This window comes from Ambystoma mexicanum, chromosome 3q, assembly GCF_040938575.1.
Source record: "Ambystoma mexicanum isolate Mex_15411 chromosome 3q, UKY_AmexF1_1, whole genome shotgun sequence".
In the NCBI taxonomy this organism is placed as follows: Eukaryota; Metazoa; Chordata; class Amphibia; order Caudata; family Ambystomatidae; genus Ambystoma; species Ambystoma mexicanum.
The window spans coordinates 1261683402-1261707350 of record NC_090926.1 but is presented as its reverse complement, the minus strand read 5'-3'; the positions used below and the strand labels follow the sequence as shown (position 1 = coordinate 1261707350).

At 47.3% G+C, this 23949-nt stretch overlaps 1 protein-coding gene across 1 annotated transcript; it reads right to left on the bottom strand.

Moving 5' to 3' along the window:
- Positions 1-1684: 1684 nt before the first annotated feature.
- LOC138447849 (beta-1,3-galactosyltransferase 2-like) lies at positions 1685-3675 on the bottom strand. The gene has a single exon (XM_069604276.1). The coding sequence runs from the start codon at positions 3605-3607 to the stop codon at positions 2633-2635; it is 975 nt and encodes a 324-aa protein (XP_069460377.1). The 5' UTR covers positions 3608-3675; the 3' UTR covers positions 1685-2632.
- Positions 3676-23949: the final 20274 nt, after the last annotated feature.

Here is a 23949-nt window from a genome sequence, read left to right as displayed (position 1 = left end):
AGAGTGTTGGAGGTCAGGTGACACGATCAGGATGCCTGTGTGCATTTAGCAGGGCTGGCCAGGCTCCTGCTGAGAAGCAAAGACCGGCCCTGCTGGGACTCATTCCTACAGTACATCGATATCTTTATATGTTATGCAGGAAACTAAACACACAAAAAGGGTCACATTCATCTCTGCCCTAGTGCAAACATTTTTAGATAATTTGGACTAGGACAAAACCTCGTCGCTCCATTCCCGCAGCAACGAAGCAGCACATTTGCAGCTCGCTTTGTTTGCACCGGTGCACATGTTACATATTCAACCCCCCAGTGGTGCATTGCAGATGAAAATCCGGCATGCCGGCCTCCCCTCCTGGGTTGGCACACATCCCTGCTTCAGGCCACTGTCCCGCCGAATAGGGGGAGCCAACGGCCCCCCTCCAGTTTTAATTGTAAAACCAAGCCCCCAATGTGGCTCTGTCGATTTCACCTCCAATGACTTGGAGTCCCCTTACTGCTGGGGCACACCACCTTTGGCCCGCCAGATGTTTTGGACTTTACTTTAATTAATTTATAATGCGCAGCAATGAACCCATGGGCATGATGGCGCGGATGAGACAAAATACAACAAATAAATAAATAAGGGAACTATCTGGGTGAGGTCGAGCGCTGGTGCAGAGGTCTTAATCAAACAGCACGGTTTTGAGCTCTTTTAAAACTTCTTTCAGTCCTAGCCATCACAGTCAATAGTGAGGGATTATGGGAGTAACGCCTGGGAGGCCCCAGGCTGTAGACCCCTGGCTCGGTGCAGGACTCCGCATTTTGACCCATTGCATGGCATAAGTTGGCAAGAGATGCTTCAGTGAAAGCCTTTTTCGGATTCCCCTACTAGCGCTCCAGGGGGAAGCCTGCCCATGGTCTGAATGAAGATGGTGACTGGGATGGATATCTTTGATGAATCCGGTGAAGTCTACGCTCTCCACCGCACCAACAAGGGAGACATCACCGGTCACGCGAGAGAGGGGCAGGAAACCTACATGCACTATTGTTAGGTTACAATTTTTGTAAAGAGCACAGCCTCCAGAGGCTTCATAGCGCTAAGGACACAACAGGATTAGGGGAGCACCTAAAATAAATAGGTCTTTAAAAGTCGTCGAAGATGATCTTCTGTGGCACGGAAGAAAAAGGGGAGGGCATTCCACATTTTGGTTACTACGATGGAGTAAGCACGGCCGCCCATCCGAGCAAGTCGGAATCGGGAGATTGCAAGGAGACAGACGTTGCTCGATCGAAGAGAGCAGGCACACACATAAGGCCGGCTACCTACGGCTGCTAAACACCCCCTAAACTGAGACGAAGAGCCCGGCTGGGCCAAGTCCAGCGGGACAATGATTTGAGAATCATCAGCGTAAGAGTAGCAGCGGAAACCGTGGGAGTGGATGAGCAGCAAAAGAGGTTGAATATGGATGTTCAATAAAGCCGGGGGCAAGGCTGAGCCCTGGGGGACACCATGTGACAGCGAGGTAGTTTGCGAAAGAAAAGCAGAGGGAGAATCTGGGTCCCGTCTGTTAGGATAAGTCCTGACGTGAGAGGCCGGCCCGGGAGAGGCGGTGCAGCAGCAAGGATCGGTCAACCGTATCAAATTCTGCTGAAAGATCTAACAAAATCAATGCATCTCCCCACCCTCCCCCACCCCTTCTCTGCCAATTTGGTCTGGTCATCCAGAATGGAAACAACAACACTTTCTGTACCTCGGCCCGGTCCAAATCCTGATTGGAAAGTATCCAGCAATTAAGTGTGCTCAAGAAAATAAGTGGAAAGAGGGGAGAGTAAAGATTCCAGAAGTTTCATAGAAAAAGGAAGCCGAGAAATAGGACGGACATGAGTCAGAACAGGGGGGTCAAGAGAAGGCTTCTTTGATAGAGGGATAATACGCGGCTGTTTCCGCTGTTTAAAGCCATTGGTGGGCTATTCATGAATTTCTCGATCTGGCGTACAGGGACTTCACACACGATGCATGTAACCTGCTACAAATTCAATATTTGTTACAGCTGAATCCCTGCAGAGTGGTTAGGTTTAACATGTGCAGTGTGTATTCATTCAACACAAACTATTTAGGTGCAGTTGGGTGTCCTGCTTAATGGCCAGGCATGAATTGTCTGTTGTGGCATGGAACATTCATTTGTGATCATTTCTGCTCTGGCAGCTTCGAGCTGTTTTTCTTTGTCCGTGATTGGCGCAGTGCTTGAGCAGTTCAATGGCCATGGGGGCCGCCACGGGCTTGGGGGCTGGAGGTATGTTGTGTAGTCATTTGGGAGTCACCTAGTGTTTCTGCGATTTAAGTGGTGACATCGTAACACCGGGCACACTCTCTCAGACTTGCATACTCACTTCTGAATATGCCAGGGTGCTGCAAGCGTGCCCAAGCTTTGGGGCCTCTCTGAACCAGGAACCTTATTTAAGGAATTCCACTTTGAAGCCATAAGTTCTTGAAAGTACTTCTTCAGGGCAGTCCAGCTGCTTTAGTACAGTCCGTAGCTGACAAGCGGATCTCTCTGATCCCCAAGAGCTGGAGGGATTATCAAGGAAGACTTCATGGGTGTTCGTCGGCCCCCAGATGGATGCGCCACCGATGGGTTTTCTTGGTGCAACCTTCAGCAGGTCTTTAGAGCTTCCAGGAAGTCTGGCCAGAGACGGAGAACTTCGTCCTTATCGTAATGATGCACAGTTATCAGCTTCGTGAACCTGCATCGCTCGTAGTCTACCCGCTCTCCATTGAACACAGAGAGTGGGGGATCGGTGACCTGTATCCCCAACTTCTCCAAGCACAAGCCCATGAAGACATCTTCCATGTGGATGCGCTGGACATGAGGGGCAACGTGGTATACCTTAGTAGCTAGATCACCTGACAGTGCGTACCCCGTCCCTGAGCAATACGTTGGATATACCTCTTTTGCGTACTCATCACTTGACACAAACCACTTGCTGGTATTGACACGGAATGGTCGGGCCTGCCGGATGACTTTGCCCGTGAAGTAGTTCTTTTTCACTGGAAGGTTCGGCTGCAGAAGCTGGTTCACCAAAAACACAGGATTGAAGAACATGTCGCTGTCAATTTTCATGACGTAGCTGGCGTTGGGGCAGAAGCGGGCCACCCATTCCATGCCCATCATGGTCTTCAGAGTCAGGTTGTTGTACGTGTCCAGGAAGTCCTGCTGGATGACGTCCCCGAAGATGTCGCTCTCGTTTCTGAGTACGGCCTGCATAGCTGTGAAGACGGTGCGGGGATGGGGCGCCCCTACCAGGAAGATCCTCAGGATGTCCACGCCGGGCAGCAGCGTCTCATTGCCCCACGTCTTCCGGATGGCATGCCGTGTGACAGAGTCTTCTGGTGAAGAGGGGATCAGTAGCACAAGGAATGGTGTGCGGCCTGCACACTTGTGCTTTCCATCCAAAAGAAATGAGAACTCGTTCCTGGGTGCGCTGGTGGACGCCGTGCTCACGTTCACCGCGTCCATGGTCGTCAAGGAAAAGCCATTGGCCATTCTGCCTTTATGAAGACTGTAACTCTGCCAGCAAATCAAAAACGAGACCACTACCAGTAATCCGACGTAGGCCTGCTTTGACATGGCTGCTCTTTTGGACTGGAGGCCGGCTTCTGCTTCCTCTTTCCTTCCGGAAGTTCCGGGTTGTTAGGTCATCTGTGGTACAGAAAGAGGGACATATGTTACAACACAGGAATAAGACGCACAGGAATAACACAGGACTCCAACATCAACAACACAGAGCTGAGTAAGGGCACGTTCATTATCACAAAAGCTCTCATTCTTTTGTAAGCGGTTCCTTCCTCCAAATAAACCATTCAATGTCACCTATATATTCATTGCATTCACACACACAAAAGTTGAGTCTGAGGACATGACGTGGTTTGCACAAGGTTGAAACAAATGCAGGAAGGGAACCTCTGTAAGGAATGACTTTCATATCGACGTTATAGAGTGTTTCGATCCATGTCCGAGTCTTACACAAAGGGCTTTCCCCGGGCACACATTTCAATAAACCCTAGCATCGCAATTTGCATGCACAGTGCAACAAATAACGTTACATTCGTAAAGCCTCAGCACTCAAGCGAGTTGGTAATCAAGGTTTATTGCCTGTTTTAAGGGTGGACAGAGAGTAGTTTCTGTAATCCGATGGATTCTGGCAGTGCTGCCCCCTTGTGGAACTCCTGGAGAGATACATGAACTAAGCAGCAGGGATGGAGAGTCAGTTTTCTATACTCTGGCCAGAGCATGTGGGGTCCTATGCCTCCTAAGATCTCCCAGTTGTCATATTCAGGGGCTAGTATGAAATAAACTGGCGTAAGGCGCTGTTTGGCGTCCGTGCCCAGGGGTTTAGGATGCGGCACAAAGTGGCATTTTGTGTTGTATTGCAGTAGAAAGAGAGGAGTCTGTTGCCCTGGTGAAAAGTCACCATGAAAGGAGAGGGAACCCCATAATGTTATGGGTCTCTGCCCTCATCCCCCAGTTCATAGAGCAGGGATATGCCATCTTTGCCCCTCCACCCCAGCAGCGGTACTCAGCATAGTCAATGGTGAAAGATAATGGAACCCACAGTCCTAAACAATTGCCGAGTTGCAGGTTGGAGGCCATGGAGCAGAGTCTAAGCCAGCCTGAAAGGCTTGGACGCTCCCATGTTCCAGAGTGCAACCGCCCCGCTAAGGATCCTGACCGACTTTCCTGCACAGATCATGCCGCACACACCGGTCACAGGGGGCAACCCCCAAAAGGAATATGCCAGAGCTGGACGGTGGGACTGGGAGAAACTAAAGCAAGCTCTGGTTTGGGCAAGCATCACCCATGGTCAAGGCCAGTGGGACTACCTTCAAGGCCCTTCACAGCCTTGATAGTAGGTGGAGACGCCATGGCCAACGCCCCCAGGCAGATAGACTGGTGGTAAGAGTAGGATCCATAGTGGCGGGGGATGCCTTACAGAGTAAAGGTGCAGCCAACCAAACATTGCGTTTCTCTTTCCGGGTTAGGAGAGAACCACAGTCACAAGCACTAGTGCCAGGAGCAGTGATCAAGCTAAGGGCTAGCTCAGTCTGTTACCTGCACTAGATAAATGACTACGATTTTCAATGGTGCAAACACTGAGGTTTATCAAGCCACGCACTGGAAGGCCCTTTCGTCATAATCACTTCTTGTGATCCCCATGTTGACAAAGAAAATCCGTTTGGGTAGAATGGTTTGCCCAGGATCACATATTGTCCAAAAAGAAAACAGAAAAATAAAAAAAAAAAAAAAAAAAAATGGTATTCTCCAGACGGTTGAGCAATGTTCAACAAGGTATGGATTAGATCTTGGGACTGCTTGATCTAGAAGGTAGGTACAACCTGCAGGGCAGGTCAACTGTTTTTTCCTTTCCAAAGTGTATAACTTTACTGGTGCCCGTGGGTCACTAAGGTTGGGATGGAAAACAATTCGTCTGGAGAAACCACTGGTGAATGGAGAGGTAAAACGTAGCCAGGGGAGGGCTGGAGGGCTAAAAAATGTCTCTTGTAAAAAGTGTTGAGCTTGCTCGGTGGTGGCGAGCGTGCTACAACAGGTTATTCAGGAAACAAATCTCTCAGTCGGTATGCGAGAGATCAGAAGTGGGTCATGAGAGCCCTCATGACCGAAAAGGGCTCTCATGACCCACTTCTAATCTCTCGCATACCACGCGCTACCCAGGGATAGACACCCCCGCCAGGGCTAGGATGTTCTTCCTTAGGGATAGGTACGCCGAGTTGGGTGCCCCCCCCCCTTTTTCTCTGAGTTTGAGTGTGAGCACTCCATTTGACCAATGTGTTAGCATACTTATGATGCACCTTAAATATCTACTTTCCTAGTATAACCGTTGTTGTTGTGTTACCGTATGTTCTCCTTGTTAACGGTTTAAAGGACGATCACGGTTTTACCGTGCACTTTAGCTTTCCAAGTATTCCCTGTTGTTTTCAAGTATTGCCCAGGATCACACAGTTTGTCCTAAAGGGATTTAAAACTGGTTTTGCAGGTTGCTCTGTGCGCAAATGTGTGCCCTTCACATTCGCTCGCGGGAAGGGCGCTCAGCCAATCAGGTGGCTGGGAGAGCGGGCGAGAATACACAATCCCCGCCCACTGTCGCAGCCACCTGAGGCCCTTCCCTGGGTAGTGCTTTATTTTCTTCCTTTTTTTTCTTTGTAGGGAGGCAACAGAGAGAGGCTTCCTCCACTTACCCGCGGGGCCGGAGCTCCTCCCGTGTGGCCGTCACAGACATGCAAAAGGAACGTAGTCCCTGTACCATATGGCAGCGGCTATCTTTTTTTTTTCTTTTTTTTTCATCCGGAGATGGGCTGCGCTAGCAGCACGGGTCTCCCTGTTAAGGAGAATTCTCATTCTATGGCTAATTTCCCTTACCTGTAGAGTCCCCCAGCAGCTTTGCTGGATTTGAAGGGTTTATTTTTTTCTCTTGCTAAGAGTGTGACTCTTTTTCCCACTCTTAGGCATATTTGCTACGTGTGTTCTAGGCTATTTTTTGTGTTTAATGACTATGGGGTTTATCTCACCCTCATAGGAACCATCTGACACAGGGGTGTCATAGTGACGCCGAAACATGGACTCCATACCCTGGGACTGACTGCTGTCTCCCAGGGCATGTAAAGTCCCCATTGACTTTACTAGTCAATTTTTATGAACTTAACCAGTACAACCCGTCTTAATATAGAGGTACTGGGAAGGGTTAATAGTTTTTCCCTGGTGTTCATTTTCGAGAGGGTACCGTACAGTCCCTCTCTCAAAAGTTTCTGGCTGGTGGCAGTGGTTATTACCAAAAAGATTCGACTGCGAATATTTCCCTTGGGGATTTTCCCATTGTTTCAGGCTACCACTTTTACTGACAGCCTCTAACATACCGCCGGTTTATTTTATTATTAATTTACTCCGGTAGGTTTTATTTGCCAGAACTTTAATATAAATTCTTTCTTGTGCCTTTCTCTAAACTCCTAACCCAGGTCAGGGATCCTTTGTTCGTCGTTTTGGCGGGCTTCTGCCAAGAAGCCCTCCTTTCGGCACCACTGACTCTGGGGTGGATCCATTGTGTGGGAGGGGGAGTATGACCCCTGGACAGGGTTGCCTCAGCAACCCATGTCGCACTCTGCCCTGATAGGCTGGAGGGTGTCCCGCCAAGATGACCACTCCACTGTGTGAGTGAAAGCTAGGCTGTATGAATGGGGATCTTTTTTCATGAAAGCAGGGTCCTGAGGACTGGCAGAGCAAGACGTTGCCACTGGAACTAAGAAGCCGAAGAGGAGAGAAGCCAAAGACATCTGCAACGACTGAACCACCGGTGAAGCCCTGCTGCAGCATCTCACCACTTTTCTCCACATGACGAGAGAAGATCTTCATCTGCAAGAGCCTTCTTCCCTTGAGCTGGTGGGGCCTACCAGTTTGCCAATCGGCTTCCTGGACTTGCCTTGGTCGAATCTCCCGTACCCTGTACTCGGAGGCCGGCTAGCCAGGCACCAGTCCACCCGGACCGTGATTTAAAGGAGCGTACCTTTTATCCGTTGGGCAGTACCGCGGCTGGTCTCATCCCTGGGTAGTGCAGTAACTCGAACCTTCCTCCATGACGAGAGCCTCTCTTCCTCTGCTGGATCATCCGAACTGTAGAAATTACAAGGAACAACCGCCACCTCAGGAGCCTCTTCTTAATTTTAAGGTACATTGTTCCACCAGGCCGCCCTTTTTGCGGGGTAGTGCTAAAGGTGTTTTAAACACTTTACTTACGTGTTGGGTTGGCCTCCCCTATCCTCTAACATTGTCTTTCACCTTCTGCATCCACCTTTTCGAATCGTTAACCAAAGACTTGACTGCAGCTACAAGAACATTTTGCTCCTGGGCCCTTTTGCCTTGTACCACTGACTCTGGCACAGGCCTATTGACTCTGGCTAAATTTATTATAACTGCCTTCTCTAGATTGCTTCTCAACTAGAACTGTGTTGATGCACCTAATTCTTATACCCACCTTTTCCTTCCCACCGTTAAAACTTGTGAAGTGCCATTTTGCTCGGTTTTCATTTAAGTATTCTCAATGCTAAAGTACTGCCTTGCCTAAACTTGTTCACAAACTTATGGGAAGTGTTGCTAGGGTGTGTAAGAAGATATTCCTGTATAACTTGTGCTTTCCCTCCCTTGTGAGAAATTGCTAGAGTGCCATTTGTGTTTGGTTCTCACTGTGCCGTTTTGTTCAGTTTTCACTCTTGCTCAAACTTGTCTACAATTTAACTAGGGAGTTGTGTATACTTTTCTTGACTGATTTTAACTTGCTTTATTAACTGTGATTAATGTGTTGAACTAGAAGTGTGTAAAATAAATATATATATTCTTTTTAATACAAAGCTTTGGTCAGTGTTTCCTTGTGCCATAGTACTGTAGCCCTATTGTGTAAACCCTGAATACTGGTTGTCTCCCTCTTGAGATAAGTCTGACTGCTTAGCCACAGCTACCAACTAAATCTTTGTGGTACAGACTGATACCAAAGGGGATTTATTGCTCATACCTGTAGTCCTAATATTCTGTAGTGCTCCCTAAGGGAACTGCACAGGATTCTGCCTAACACTGGTGTACAGCGGTGAGGATAAAAGTATTGGATTTACATTTTAGTGTGCTGCTAGTGCCTTGGTTCAATTAACCACAAGGCTAACCATCACAAAAAGTTTATTTTAAAGAAAGTCAAAGTATGGAAAGTTACAACCAGGAGACCCTCCTTACTAATACTGCTGATTATTTAAGGGATCTGTGTAGGCAGAAAGGTCTTCCTGTCAAAGGCAAGAAATCAGGAATGATTGATAGACTGTTAGAAAAACAAAGTCTGGATATTGGTGTTGTAGTGCCCACTACTCGAGCAAATGTAGCAAACATTGAGGATGATAATGTTGAAAATGTTATTTTTGAAGCAGATGAGGAAGAGGAGGATAACAATGTCACCCCCTCTGGCCCTCTGCCTGCTCAAAGGCCTCAACCTGTGGCTACTTGACCATTGTCAGGTCCCACATTAAGTCCTGAATTTATCACCCTAGAAAAAATGAGGCTTGAGCTAGAATTCAAAAGAATTAGTGCCCAAACTGAAGAGACATCAAGAACTAAGGTTCAAAGAAATGGAGCTCAATCATGAGCGCGAGATGAAGAAATTGTCTTTATGAAAACAATGCTTCTCTCCCCGAATCCTCTAGATCTTCCAGTCCAAAAAGACCCTGGATGCCTAAAGAGATTGTGGGTATGTATGAACCTAAGTTGGATGTATTGGATTGGTTAGCTATGTTTGAATATCATCATGGGCTCCAGGACATCACAGGGGATCAGTTGATCCCCTGGTTATTCTCTAGGCTCCCCCTGTTGCATCTGATGTGGTAATGGGGTTGGGGGAGGTCGATAGAATGGATTATGAATGTGTGAAACTAGCTTTAATAGCTAGATTTGGGAAGACTCCTTCCCAGTACCTTAAGAGGTTTAGGACCCTTAAAAACCATGATAGTACCCCTTGGGCTACTTGGGTGAATGAGTGTTTAAAGAACTTAGTGGGATGGATTAAGGGTTACAAAGTTAACACTTATGAAGGAATGAGAAATCTTGTTATGTTGGAGTCTATCTATGATGCCTGCTCCCCTGAGCTCAGACAGCACTTGGCTGATTCAAAAGAACTAGATTCTAAGAAACTGGCTAAGGCTGCTGACTTGTGGGTTGCCAACAGGGCTACTCACAAGGATTCAGGGGCCACTCAGAAAAAGGATGAGGGAAAGCAGCCACCAAAAGGGAACCAAGAGACTTCTAATACCTCCCAACCCAAAGAGGGCCACAAACCAAATTCTAAGGGTAAACCCCAAGGGAAACCTAATCAGGCTAGTGTACCTCCTGGTCCCAGACCAGGAGGAGGTCAGAACAAGCCACCATTCATAAAGACATTTGGGAAATGTTATGGTTGTGGATCTACTGATCATGTGAAAGGGGATCCCAGATGTAAGGGTAAACCTTCAGGGGTCCACACTGTCTCCTTAGCCTTCGCTCCAGAGGAGGAAGTACCTATGGCCAGTGGAAACTTTCAGCTACTAGCTGAAGACCCCATCAGAGTCTCAGCTAGTGTATCTTTAGTATCCCTTGGGTTGTGGGAACAACAGAATTTAGATGCATATAATTCTATCCCTCCTAATACTAAAGAGTATTATAAAGACAGTGTCCTAGTAAATGGTCAGGAGACCCCTGCCATTAGAGACACTGGGGCCAGCATTACTGTGGTGGATGAATCTTTTTTCAAGGTGGAGGATGTTGCTAAGGCACCCAAACGCCTCACCAAGTTAGCTGGAGGCCCTGTGCAGATGCTTCCCCAATTACCAGCTCTCATCCAGTGCAATGAAATGACTGTGAGGATACCTGTTAGTGTGCAATCTGAAGTGCCTGGAAGGGTTCTTTTAGGGAATGACCTTAAGGAACTGGAGGTAGTGTCAAGTACTCCCATACCCCCCAGCAAAAGATTGCAGGAGCTCACCAGACCTGCAAGGGAGAGGAGCTTGAGGGGCTCTCCTGAGGAGATGATAGAAAACGAAATCACTCCTACTCCACTGGAGTTACTAACTGCTATTTCAAGGCAACCAGAAGCAAAGGGGAAACTCAAGATTTCAAAGAAGAAACCAGCAGAAAGCACTCCAGTGCTTTCAACCAGGACATCTCCTAGGTTGTCAAAAGTCACACCTGTGATTCCACCTCCAGCTGAGGCTGAGAGTGAGGTACAACCCTGTGTGGTTGAACTAGAGCCTGAGGACTCAGATCTAGTAGAAGGTGTGCAGGAGCGAGGGGCCGTTAGGCCCCTCGCGTCCTCTACTTCTCAGTACAAAACTTGGACCAAGTGCCTCCAGTAGTGGGTTCGCCCCTTGCCCTGATGCGATGATAACTTTGGTTGACTTTCGCGTAGATGGGACCACTGAGCAGGACACGAGGCATCCACTTTTTGTACCCCCTTTCGACTCCATCTTGGTGACTAGGCCTCACTGCGATAGTACAAAAACGCTTCTCTTCCCTTTTCTCGTAGAAGCACGGCCAGGCACGCAGGGCACAGGGCCCCCACCCTCGTTCTCACTCTGACTGGAAAACTCTGTGGGCCCATTCTCACGCTGAAGCAGGAGATGCTTGCAACACATAATAAATGTAACACATCACTCTTCCTCTGAGATCACTGTCCTGCATGTGTCCCTGCAAGATATTCCTTTCATGTGCCAGACCACTGACCATGCCATGATGCCCACCCAGCAGATCCCCAACTAAAATTAGACGCCTGCTGCAGTATTTTGTTGCCTTCTACTAACAAATGCCACATACCGGAGATTCTTATGAGTACGGACCTTAACTTCAACCGGTGTATTATAGCGGTCAAGACCCTTAACCTAAGACTTGTATAATCCAATGTTATTGATAGTATAGATATATGTGTGACTTTTATAGAGACATGATAAACTACTGAAAGTCTTTGAACAATTATTATTTAGTGCATGCATTTTTTGAGAATATATTATGTTAGCTTAGATAGTGACCATCCTGCCTCCCAGCGACCTGACCTTCACCCATGCGGAGCACAAACGACTGACGTCAATCCTCCCGCCAACCAAACGACCAACCCGGATGAAGAGATACCACCCCACCTGAGACATCGAGTCAACTGACCAATCCGGGACCAACGTAGTATCCTATGTTAGTTGCGTCATTTACCTTATAAAATGGAATGTAATGATAACTTGTGCAGAGAGCTCTCAGATACCTCTTGAATACTATTCATTAGATAAACCTTGCCTTGAACTCTCGCAGCATGCTCCCTTTGCCTTATTCCCCGTCAGGGGTGTGTTTGTTTTATTCTTTTGCACGTCAAAGACGGGGAGGGCACAAACATTTGGTGACCCCCTGCGACATGATTTGGAGAGGTGCCTCGAGGCCCACATCGTGCGGCGAGATCCGGGACGCCCCTCAGCAAAACCATCGCCTCCGCGGCCGACCAGCCTGTGCGCACTACAAGAAAGGGTCAAGGGTTCCCGGTTGACGAATACCCGACTGAAAAGCTGCTCGCCGAGGCAGGCCACGGCTTGGTTGGGGTGCGAACCTGACTGGGGTCAGACCGAGAACGGTGACCCGCGGATTACCTGACCGAACACGTGAGTGCCGGTTTGCGAAGGTTTCCAAGGAAAGGTAAGGGGGAAAGTACGGGAACAAGGGAACAGGTGATAGTGGGTTAAAGCCGAGAGTAGGGACTGTGTGTGTGAGGTTGAGGCTTTCCTGATCTGTCCTTTATATGGCCATTAGGTTTTGTGGAAAAGTGAGAAGAAGAGGAGAAGCAAACGGGGTAGAAGGCGGCGCTGCGTGCATTGTCTTGTCCAGTGCAGATAAATAAGTGAAGATAAAGAGAAAATAGTAGGGGTCTCGTATATTGAGTAGACTCGGAGTAGTTATTTAGAATATTCTTTTTCTGTGTAAGCAAGAATTCTTGGGAACAAGTAAGAGGGTGTAAGAGGCGGGAAGTGAATGAGAAGAGTAGGTAAAACTGGGAATGGGAAGAGGTGTTCAGTAACGGGAACCAAGGAGAAATAAAAGCGCGCAGGTAGTGCATGTTAAGTGTTATATGTTTTTGCTTTTTGTCAGTTTTGTGTCGCATATGCTGAAATATTGTAAGTGATTTGTTGGTAAAAAGTCATACATGCTAAAATGAACTATTGAAGTTAGAAGTGAAATAGGGACAAAGGTAACATTGAATATTGGAACACAATAATTGCCAATAATTGAGAAACACTTGACATATTGCTGTTCTGTATAAGGGGACCAGTGGTTGGAGGAGGTGAGTAGAAGGGAGGCTCAGGTGCAAGTGCGCGTACAAGTGAAGGGAGAAACATCATCATGGGAGGAATAACACCACTAGCTCATATTTGCCAACACCTCCCACTATATAGTGAAAGAATACAAAAATACCACGATCAGTGGGTGACAGAGATAAAAGGGGACAGCGTGACACCAATTTGGCCAGAGGGAGGGTCGTTTGACAAAAGTGTGTTAGATTTAGTGTCCACACACTTATTGCCAATATATAAGGGGATACAGTTGCAGAACAGGAGGGAAGTATTAGACCTGTGGCGAATGTTTGAAGAAGTCGCCCCCACAGCAGAGGTAGGTAAAGAAAAAACAATTGAAAAGCAAAAGGGGCAGGAAGAGGTAAGCGGAACGCCAATGGGTGAGTGTACCACGACAACAGCTGAGGGCGATACAAATATACCCCGTAATGACAAGGCCAGCAGTAGGATATAGCGAGCCTCTGTACATACCGCCATGCCCCACCCCCACTCCCTCTAACGGAGCAATAGCCACTGCACCGCCGCCATATGACAAAGGAGGCCTGTATGGCCCAACGAGTGCGCCTCCAGTAAATTTAGTGCGATTAACTGGAGATCTAGACCGCCAGCTAGCGCATGCACAGATGGAAATAACACGGCTGAGAGCATTGTGTGATAAGGGCCAAATGTTGCCGGGGGGAGGGGAAGTACCACCATTATCTGTAGCAGATCTTACACCCTCATTAAGCGCAACAGGGGAGTTGGCACCAGCAACATCAGAGCCAGCTCGATCCATATCGTCTCATGAAACACATATATCACAGGGGCGAGAAAAGGAATGGCGGTCAGGAGAGTTTCTGTTCCATCTGAATGATAAACAAGTCAAAACTATACGCCCAGCCACCCCAGAAAGTCAGCGAGGGGAAGGACACGATGAGAATGGTGAGCAAGATGAGGAAGTAGAAGAGATATGGAGTGATCTAGATGAGTATGAAGAGGGAGAAGCAGTTGTGGGATCCCCATTACCATCTCAGCTCGATGATTTTGACGAACCATGGCCACCACGATGGCAGGGTAGATTAAGGCAGCGAGTAGGGAACACGTTGGTGAGTAAGATAAAGAAAGGGACGGCAAGTAAGACAGGAAAGAAACATAAGTTGCAGATGCCGCTGATACATAAGGGAGCAGGTAGGCCACACCACATTCCGTGGGCCCAAATGGACAAAAACAACCTGTTGAAGCTCCTCCCCTCACTTGCGGGAGGGGCAGGGAAATGGATACATGCATTTGAGAAAAACACGGCAGGAGTAGCATTAGCGATAGGTGATGTAAAGAGTTTGCTAGTATCCGCCGTCGGTGATCAGGCAGACGCTGTGTTGGAAAAAGCAGGGTTCCCAGGAGTGACAATGAGTTGTGACCGCCACGATGGATCACCATTCAACAATGTTCGAGCGCAAGTATGGGACGCATTGCGGCGCACGTTTCCAGATATTCCAGATTTACATTTAGTGATGCAATGTACAATGGAGGAGAATGAGGATCCTACGCAATTCATACTGCGAGTGCAAGATTTGTGGAGAAGCGAAACTGACACGGCGTGGAATCAATCCACTGCCCTGTTCTACTTTATTATCAAAAAGGGCTCCCGAAGGAGGTACAGAAGGCCTTGGATGAAATAGCTGGGATAGAAGCCAAGGGTTGGCCAGAAAATTCAGAGTATAATTGTGCACCACTGTAGGAGGATCAAAGAGAGAGAAAAGGAGATAGCACAAAAAAGGCTGGCAGACGAGGCGAAGCTGGTACAGAACAAATTGGTGAAGGTCGCCGCCATAAACGTCAGCGTAACTGCTGATAGAGAGAACGAGGGGGACGAAAGTGTGGGAAATAGACCAGTTGGAATAGCAGCTATGTGGGCCGCAGAAGAACAAGGACAGTGGAACGGAGAAGAACCACATAGAGGACCGCAGTGGCAAGAAAGACCAAGCAGAGGAGGAGGTGGGTATCACAGCCATAGAGGGGGGTTCGGAGGTATGGGAAACAGAGGTTTTGGTGGGCAAGGGATTAGAGGGGGACAGCAAGGGTCATGTTGGAATTGTGGAAGATGGTGACACTATTCAAGAGATTGCAGAATGCGGCCGTCAGGGTACTTTCAAGGGCAACCACCCATGGACAATGAACAGGTATGGGGTTGCCCACACCCAGGTAGCCCCTATGGACTACCAATGGGGAGTGGAAGACCACAGGCCAGTGTTATAATGAACCCCAAATGCAACAAAGACAGCCACCCCCACAGCCACATCACAGTGCATCACAGCCCATGGCATGACAAAACACTGTAGGGAACGCCAGCAATAACAATTTTACAACGGCTGCAAACGATGCACCTGCACCATTTCGTGGTGTAACAGTAGTTGGAGATAATGTCTTTTCAGTGCCAGGACAAGAAAGGTATGCAGATTAGGACAGCCCACAGGGAGCACTTGCGTGTCCAGTCCTATCTACCACCCTACATGCAGAAGAGGAACCACTAGTGGGGGCAGAGATAGGAAATAAGCAGTTTATCTTTATGGTAGACTCAGGAGCAGAAAACTCATGTCTTATGGAAGGGCGGTTTCCGCTCTCAGGCAGGAATTTGGAAATGCAGGGGTTCTCTGGAGCTATTTTAAAAGTTCCTTACACGAAAGATCTTGATATAACGGTGGGGGGAAAAACAGATGCGCCAATCAACTTGCTGGGAAGAGATTTGCTAAGCAAATTGAACATGACCATTTCATTTACAGAGCAGGGGATAGTGTGTTCCACCCCAGGAGTGTGCCCGGTACGAGCAATGTTGATGATCAGTACAATGATGAATGAAGATGTAGTACGAGGGATACCCATTGATATAGAGATGTTCATCTATGGCATCAAGGTGTTAGCCCGAGTAGTGCCTGAGATAACGAGAAAAGAGTGGAGGACACCATCAGACTTTATATTCCGCCCAATTGCAAACACAGATGTCATGCCAGGTACGATCATGTCCATAGACCCCGAGGCAGTTCAGGTATCGAGTAAACGTATTGTGGTCATAGGCTTGGACATGCATGGGTGCGATTGGAGAACTGTGCTATGCATAGATCCCAACATGATGCTCAGAGACATAACTGATGAAGAATTATTCACTGATAACGAAGACGATGGAGAAATAATAATGGAAATAAGCATACCATGTGACATTATGATCCAGTACAGAGAGGTACACAACCCGCTTATGGCCAGTGTTAGTGCCCCACCAACAATATTTGAGGAAGACATGGCAAAGGGGGCGCCAGACATTTGGACTACAGGCCCCCATGATGTAGGGCTACTGCATGAAGTGATACCCACAAAGATAAAACTCAAACCAGGTGCCCTACTGCCGAGAGTGAAACCATACCCAATATCCAGAGAAGCAGAGGAAGGAATTAGGGAAACAATAAATGCACTCCTGAGCCAAGGTATCATAGTGCCGTCAAACTCCCCGTGTAATACGGCAATCTTCCCGATCAAAAAAGCAAAAGGAGGGGCGTGAAGTATGATCTAAGATCTCCGCCCACTCAATGACGTCATCCAAAAAGAATTCCTGTTAGTGCCTAACCCGGCATCAATACTGTGCAGTATACCAAAAGAATCTACATGTTTTACTTTGGTTGACTTGAAGAATGCTTTCTTCTCTATACCACTTGATCCAGGATCACAGTACCTCACAGCATTCACACTGGGAAACAACAGATATGAGAATCGTAGACTCCCACAGGGGTACTGCGAAAGCCCCAGCATTTTTAACAGGGTACTACGTGAAGATATTGGGAACATAAATGTAGAGACCACCATTATACAATACGTAGATGATCTACTCGTCTACAGCAAAACAGAGGAAAAGTGCAGGGAAGACTCCATAACACTACTAAACGTGTTAGCTACAAAGGGGTACACGGTGGATAAAGGGAAGTTACAATACTGCCTTGCCAAAGTTGTATACCTTGGACAGTTGATATCGAAAGACGGGAAACGAATACTCCCCGACAGAGCAGCTGCTATACGTAACATAATCATACCAAAAACAGTGAAGGACATGCAAACATTTCTTGGCATATGTAACTATTGCCGAGCAGGGATCCTTGATTACGCAGCATATACACGTCCATTACTGCAAGCACTAAAAGAAGCGCAGAAGAACAGAGCCCCAATAAAATGGACACATGACATGATGACCCAGTACTTTAGACTAAAAGACCTCATTGCAGATTCTCCAGTCCTCGCGAACCCAGATTATGAGAGGGAATTTTTCCTGTTCTCACACTGCAATGGAACACTGATGACAGCAGTACTGACACAAAAAACATCATTAGGCCACAAACCATTGGCCTATTACAGTGGGACACTAGATACGGTGATGCAAGGTCACTTCGCATGCGAACAGGCCCTCGCAGCTGCGGCCTTCGCCATTGAAAAGAATGCCCCAATTGTGATGGGATGTTCAGTAGCACTATATGCCGAACATTCATTATTTGCAATTCTCGAGCGATCAAAATCGACACTGACAACACAAAGAGCAACAGCATATGAAATAATAATTTCAAGCCCCCATGTATATGTATTTAGGTGTACAACAGTAAACCCAGCAACGTTCATAACAGAGCCATGCACAATGGAGGACATGCAGGAACATGACTGTGCAACGTATGAGGGGGAGGGTGGTGATATTCCCAAAGCAAGTGAAAACGCCCTGAAGGAAGGAGAAATATACTTTATCGATGGCTCAGCATCAATTAATCCGGAAACAGGGGAAAAACATGTAGGGATGGCAGTAGTACGAATGGAAGAAGATAGCTATGAAACAATCGTCCAAAAGCGCCTCCAGTCCCATTACTCCGTACAAGCAGCGGAACTAACTGCATTCATTGAAGCATTACGCACAGCCAAAGGATGCACAGTGACGATATATTCAGATTCAGTATATGCAACTACCACTGTTCATTCAGGACTATCGCGCTGGTGTAGGAGGGGGTTCAGACGAGCGGATGGCTCGCCAGTACAGCACGCTGTACTATTGAATGCATTGATAGATGCATTATCGGAACCATCGGTAGTGGCAGTGGTGAAATGCCAGGCCCATACCAACAACACAGATGCGATCTGATTGGGAAACGCGGCAGCCGACGCAGCAGCGAAGGAAGCATCGTATTTCAATGTAATACCAGTAACAGAGTGCATTGTAAAATCAGCTACTACAGAACCACTAGAAGAAGCTTATAGTAACACACCCATAGCACAGCTAATAGAGCTACGGAGGAGAGCACCACCGGAGGAGCAAGAGTTGTGGAGCAAGCGGGGGTGCAAACAATCAGCCACAGACCTCATATGGAGACAGGAGACAACAGGAAAAGTAGTGATGCCGGTAGAATTACTAGAAGTAGCATTCCAACAGCTGCACTTCCCAGCCCATGTAGCGAAACAACACATCACAGCAGACATTCAGGAACATTGGTTTGTCCCTAACCTACAGGAGCATTTGTCAAAGTTTGTCATAGAGTGTACGACATGTTAAACATACAATTCAGGGATGACACTGAGGACATTGCGAGGCACCTTGCCACGACCAGTAGGGCCATTTAGAGAACTCCATATTGACTATGCCGACATGGGAGAGAGATGTAACGGGGCAAGATATCTAATTGTGGTGGTGTGTCCCTTCTCAAGGTGGGTGGAGGCGGGTCCATGTCCCCACCCAGACGCGAAATGTGTGGCGAAGTTTCTAGTACGAGAAGTGTTCTCCCAGTGGGGAATATGTGATGTGATACAGTCAGACAATGGCACACACTTTGTGAATGACCTCTTCAAGGAAGTGACAACACTCTTGGGGGTAAAGCACAAACTGTGTTCCATTTATCATCCGATGGCCAATGGGATGGTGGAGAAGGTCAACGGCCTGCTGAAGAGCAAATTATCAAAGTTGTGCAACACACTAAAGAAGAACTGGGTATATTGCCTGCCCCTAGCACTGTTCCAACTCAGGACGCAACCATGCAAGGACCACCATCTGAGCCCCCATGAGATTGTGACTGGGCGGCGAATACACACAGCACTCTCCCCGATTAGGAGAGCATCAGACGCACACAGGGCTTCCACAGGGCTGGGGGAAGAATTTAGGGAATATTTAACTCATCTGACACGCGCAGTTTGCAACATAGCGCGCCAAATAGCACCACCATTCACTGAAAATGTGGCAACTGATACTACCACACCAGCTACAGACAGCCCCAGCGGGCCGCTGATGCCGGAGCCACAGGTGTACATCCGAAGCTTTGTGAGGAGATGGAATTCACCTACGTTTCATGGCCCCTTCGAGGTCATATATAGTACACCGACTGCAGTCAAAGTGAAGGGACTGAAATATTGGGTGCACCTCTCAGATGTGAGGAGGGCACGCGATAGTACACTCCCTCAGGTCGAACAGGAATGTGCAACTGGTACTACAAACGAGGTTGAAAAACAATGACAATGTGATTTAATGAAGAAGGAACATGAAAGGATGTTATGCCCTCTGGTTTGCTCTGTCATATGTTCGTATCAATTTCCTTTTACTGTCTTTTACCTCTCTCTCTCTCGCTCTCTTTCTCTCTCTCTCTCTCTCTCTCTCTCTCTCTTTCTCTTTCTCTCTCTCTCTCCCTCTCTCTCTCTCTCTCTCTATAGAAATGCCTAAAACAAAGGACGTAATTGAAACAAAGAGCTGAGAAACGTATATAAAAATGTACATATTATGGTGACTTAACAATTTTGTATCACCCCTCCAGGTGATAAATGGCCCAACGAAGCACAATTGCGGCGGATGGAATTATGTTAGATAGTGATAGGGATGCCATCAGAGCAAAAAGGTTTAGCAATGTTGAATGTGTTTGAAATGTGCTGCAATCTTGTTTTCAGTGATGATGTTTTTCGTGGTCTGGTACTATACTCTCTTACCTCTGGTTAATGATTTGCACAAAGGGGGGAGTGGAGCTAATATGATACGAGAAGGTTCCAACCTAATAGGGACTGGAGTAAAGACAATGTGGGGAGAAACTTATAACATTGGTATTAACGGTACAAATGTAACGCAACCTTCGGAACACGCCATTGCAGGTCCAACAATTGTCTCATTGTTACGTCCTGGCATAAATGAGAAATGATTATGAATCAAATTAATATGATGGCGACTATTATTGGCCGAAAGACTTAGCTAATACAAGTGCATATACACAGGCAGCTATAGAACCTACCTCATACTATGCTGCTACAGCTAGTGAATATACACATGCCATGTTCAACAGCAATGACACGACCTGGGCTGGAATGTTTCCAATACATTACCAAAGAGTGAGAAGCCACAAGGGGGGAAGGAGAAGGAAAAGGGGGGTGGAATGAAAAAGATACAACATTTATCATGACCTGGGGTTAGATGAAATAGAAGACCCACGCCACCCTGACCAATCTAACAAATGGTACTCGGACATGAGTGCTACGGCAAAGCAAGCAACAAATGAAAGCTGCTATGTTTGTTCACTCATTCCTCATGCATCAGGGACACCAAAAATGTTGATACCCCAGGAAGTGCCCTTGTCGTAGGCTCAGTGTTTAATTCAGTTAGTTCTGTGTAGGATAAAAAGCACCTTCCAGGCACACACCATCAGCCTAGAAAGAATGGAGAGTGAGAGAACATGCACAAGCCGGCGTCAAGGAGTGATTTGCCTCAGAGAACCATTTCTTGTCATAAAGGCGACGAGGTATGCAGAGAACAAGTGGCACGATGAAACTATTGAGTGCAGAGCAGAAGCACTCAGGGGGCTGGCTGAAGAAGCATTCCAATGGATAAAAGGAGTGTGCACGCCTATCTGGTCACAGCATGTTGCTAAGCTAACATGGATTGCAGCGCTGGAAAAGGTCATAAAAACGCAAAAAGAAATACTGCACAAACTATGATTCTGTGGAGAAGGAAAGATGAACATGGGGGAAGCAAGAAAATGCAACAAGACAGTAATAATACCAGACATGAAAAAAGGCACCGCAGCCCTCATGGACATGTACTGGGTTTGCGGCAAGCAAGCATACCTGCATCTACCCGCATCCTAGAAGGGTACTTGCGCCTTAGCCACTCTCCATACAGCACTGATGGTAATACCAGAAAGCCATATTCAAGGGGCATCAGAGGATTCGGCTGGCAGATCGGCAGCAGGAGATTCGGCTGACAAATCGGCAGCAGGGCAATCGGCTGGTCCATCGGCAGCGCCCCAACAAGAAAACACAGAACTTCCAGCGTATGAACTATTGTCAGAATACGAGCTGAAAACAAAGTTGTCACGAAGCAAAAGATCATCCAACTACATTTCGTCCGAATCATCAAAACTCCTTGCTGAGATCCCGCAAAAATACAAGCTGTTCTCATCTGCAGAGACATTTTTTTCATCACTCTTAGCACCAGGACTCCAAGCACGGGCAAACGCCAAATGGTTGCACGCTGGGAGCTCATCCAACTGGCCAACGACACTGATGAAGGATTCAACGTTATAACAATAGAGCTCCGCGCCCTACGCCTAATGACAATGCAAAACAGATATGTTCTAGATCTCCTCACGGCGATGGACTGTGGTGTTTGCCGAAAAATCAGGGGGGGCCTGTTGCACATTCGTGCCATCCGAAGATGCAGATAACGGGACACTCTCACATGTGATAACAGCAGTCCACAATCTAGGGGAGAAGATGAGAACGGAGGGCGGAGCGGAAGAAAGTACATGGTTTGACAACGTGTTCAGCTGGATACCATCATGGGTAAATGTGATGATGAAAATACTAGTCCCTATCATCGTCTTTGTGTTACTATTCTTCTGCGTGTGCCAACTGGGACTCTGGTGTTGTGCAAAAAGTATGCCTACATCGACTCTGATGATGGTAACAATGGGCAGACTGACAACGGTAGCAACTATGACAAATGCCCAAATACAAACAGGGGAATATAACCCTCCAAAGTACAGGATGACTGCCATCTACAGGCAATATGGGGACAGGGTCGATAATTTATACCACACCACAATCAAGGTACCAACAGAATTGAAATGGTATAACGAGGTATGGGTAGACTTGGACGAGGATGGTGGGATATACCTAACATGCACTCCAGATGAATATGCAAGAAGAGGGAATAGCTTGAGAAGTGTATGCAGAGCATGGATGCCAATAAAGGGTACCCCAGCCTCGGAAGAAGCAGTGGCTGAAGCTGAGTACTACCGAAGGGAGAATGAAAAGAATAAAGTGTCATAATTCGTTACTTTAGATGTAACGAAAGGGGGGAATGTGTGGGAGCGAGGGGCCATCAGGCCCCTCGAGTCCTCTACTTCTCAGTACAAAACTCGGACCAAGTGCCTCCAGTAGTGGGCTCGGCCCTTGCCCTTATGCAATGTTAACTTTGGTTGACTTTCGCCAAGATGGGACCACTGAGCAGGACATGGGGCATCCATTTTTTTACCCTCTTTCGACTCCATCTTGGTGACTAGACCTCACTGCGATAGTACAAAAATGCTTCTCTTCCCTTTTCTCGCAGCAGCACGGCCACGCGCGCAGGGTACAGGCCCCGCACCCTCGTTCTCACTCTGACTGGAAAACTCTGCGGGCCCATTCTCACGCTGAAGCAGGAGATGCTTGCAACACACAATAAATGTAACACATCGCTCTTCCTCTAAGATCACTGTCCTGCATGTGAACCAGTATGAGCTAAGCACATAGCTCGTCCATCTCCACAAACGTGCCGTTGCCCCTCCTGCGCCCTCTCCAGTGGAAACTTACTGCCATTGTGACCCTGTGTCCCTGCAAGATATTCGTTTCATGTGCCAGACCACTGACCATGCCATGATGCCCACCCAGCAGATCCCCAACTAACATTAGACCCCTGTTGCAGTATATCATTGCCTACTACTAACAAATTCCACATACCAGAGATTCTTATGAGTACGGACATTAACTTCAACCGGTGTATTATAGCGGTCAAGACCCTTAATCTAAGACTTGTATAATCTAATGTTATTGATAGTATAGATATATGTGTGACTTTTATAGAGACATGATAAACTACTGAAGGTCTTTGAACAATTATTATGTAGTGCATGCATTTTTTGAGAATATATTATGTTAGCTTAGATAGTGACCAGTGCCTCCTAGCGACCTGACCTTCACCCATGCGGAGCGCAGATGACTGACGTCAATCCTCCCGCCAACCAAACGACCAACCCGGATGAAGAGATGCCACCCCACCTGAGACACCGAGTGAACTGACCAATCCGGGACCAACGTAGTATCCTATGTTAGTTAAAAATAAAATAAAATGGAATGTAATGATAACTTGTGCAGAGCTCTCTCAGATATCTCTTGAATACTATTCATTATATAAACCTTGCCTTGAACTCTCGCAGCCTGCTCTATTTGCCTTATTCCCCGTCAGGGGTGTGTTTGTTTTATTCTTTTGCACGTCAAAGACGGGGAGGGCACAAACAAAGGCCAGGAACTCATTGGAGATCTTGACCCTGTGGACCATCCTGAGCTGCAGTCTTTACTGGCAGAAGATGGCCCCAACAGGGCAGACTTCAGTAGGGGACAAAGAGAATGTCCAACTCTGGAAGGTCTTCGCCACCAGGTAGCTTCTGAGCTTGAAGGGCAAGGGACTGGGAAGTATAGGTTACACTGGGAAGATGGCCTCTTCTATAGTGAACCGACAGAGTCAATCCCTGGAGACTACAAGAGACTTGTAGTGCACCAAGAAAATAGACTCCAATTCATGCAACTAGGCCATGAGATACCTTTGGCTGGTCACTTGAGTTTCAAGAAGACCAAGGAAAGGCTCTCTCTCTACTTTTATTGGCCTAAAATGGGGGCTGAAGAACATAAGTATTGCAAGAGTTGCCACACTTGGCAAACATCTGGTAAATGTGTCTCCAAGAACGTGGCACCTTTAGGGCCTCTCCCTGTGGTGGGAGTACCATTTGAGAGGGTAGGAATCGACATTGTTGGTCCCCTTGATCCTCCAACATCTTCAGGCAACAGGTTTAT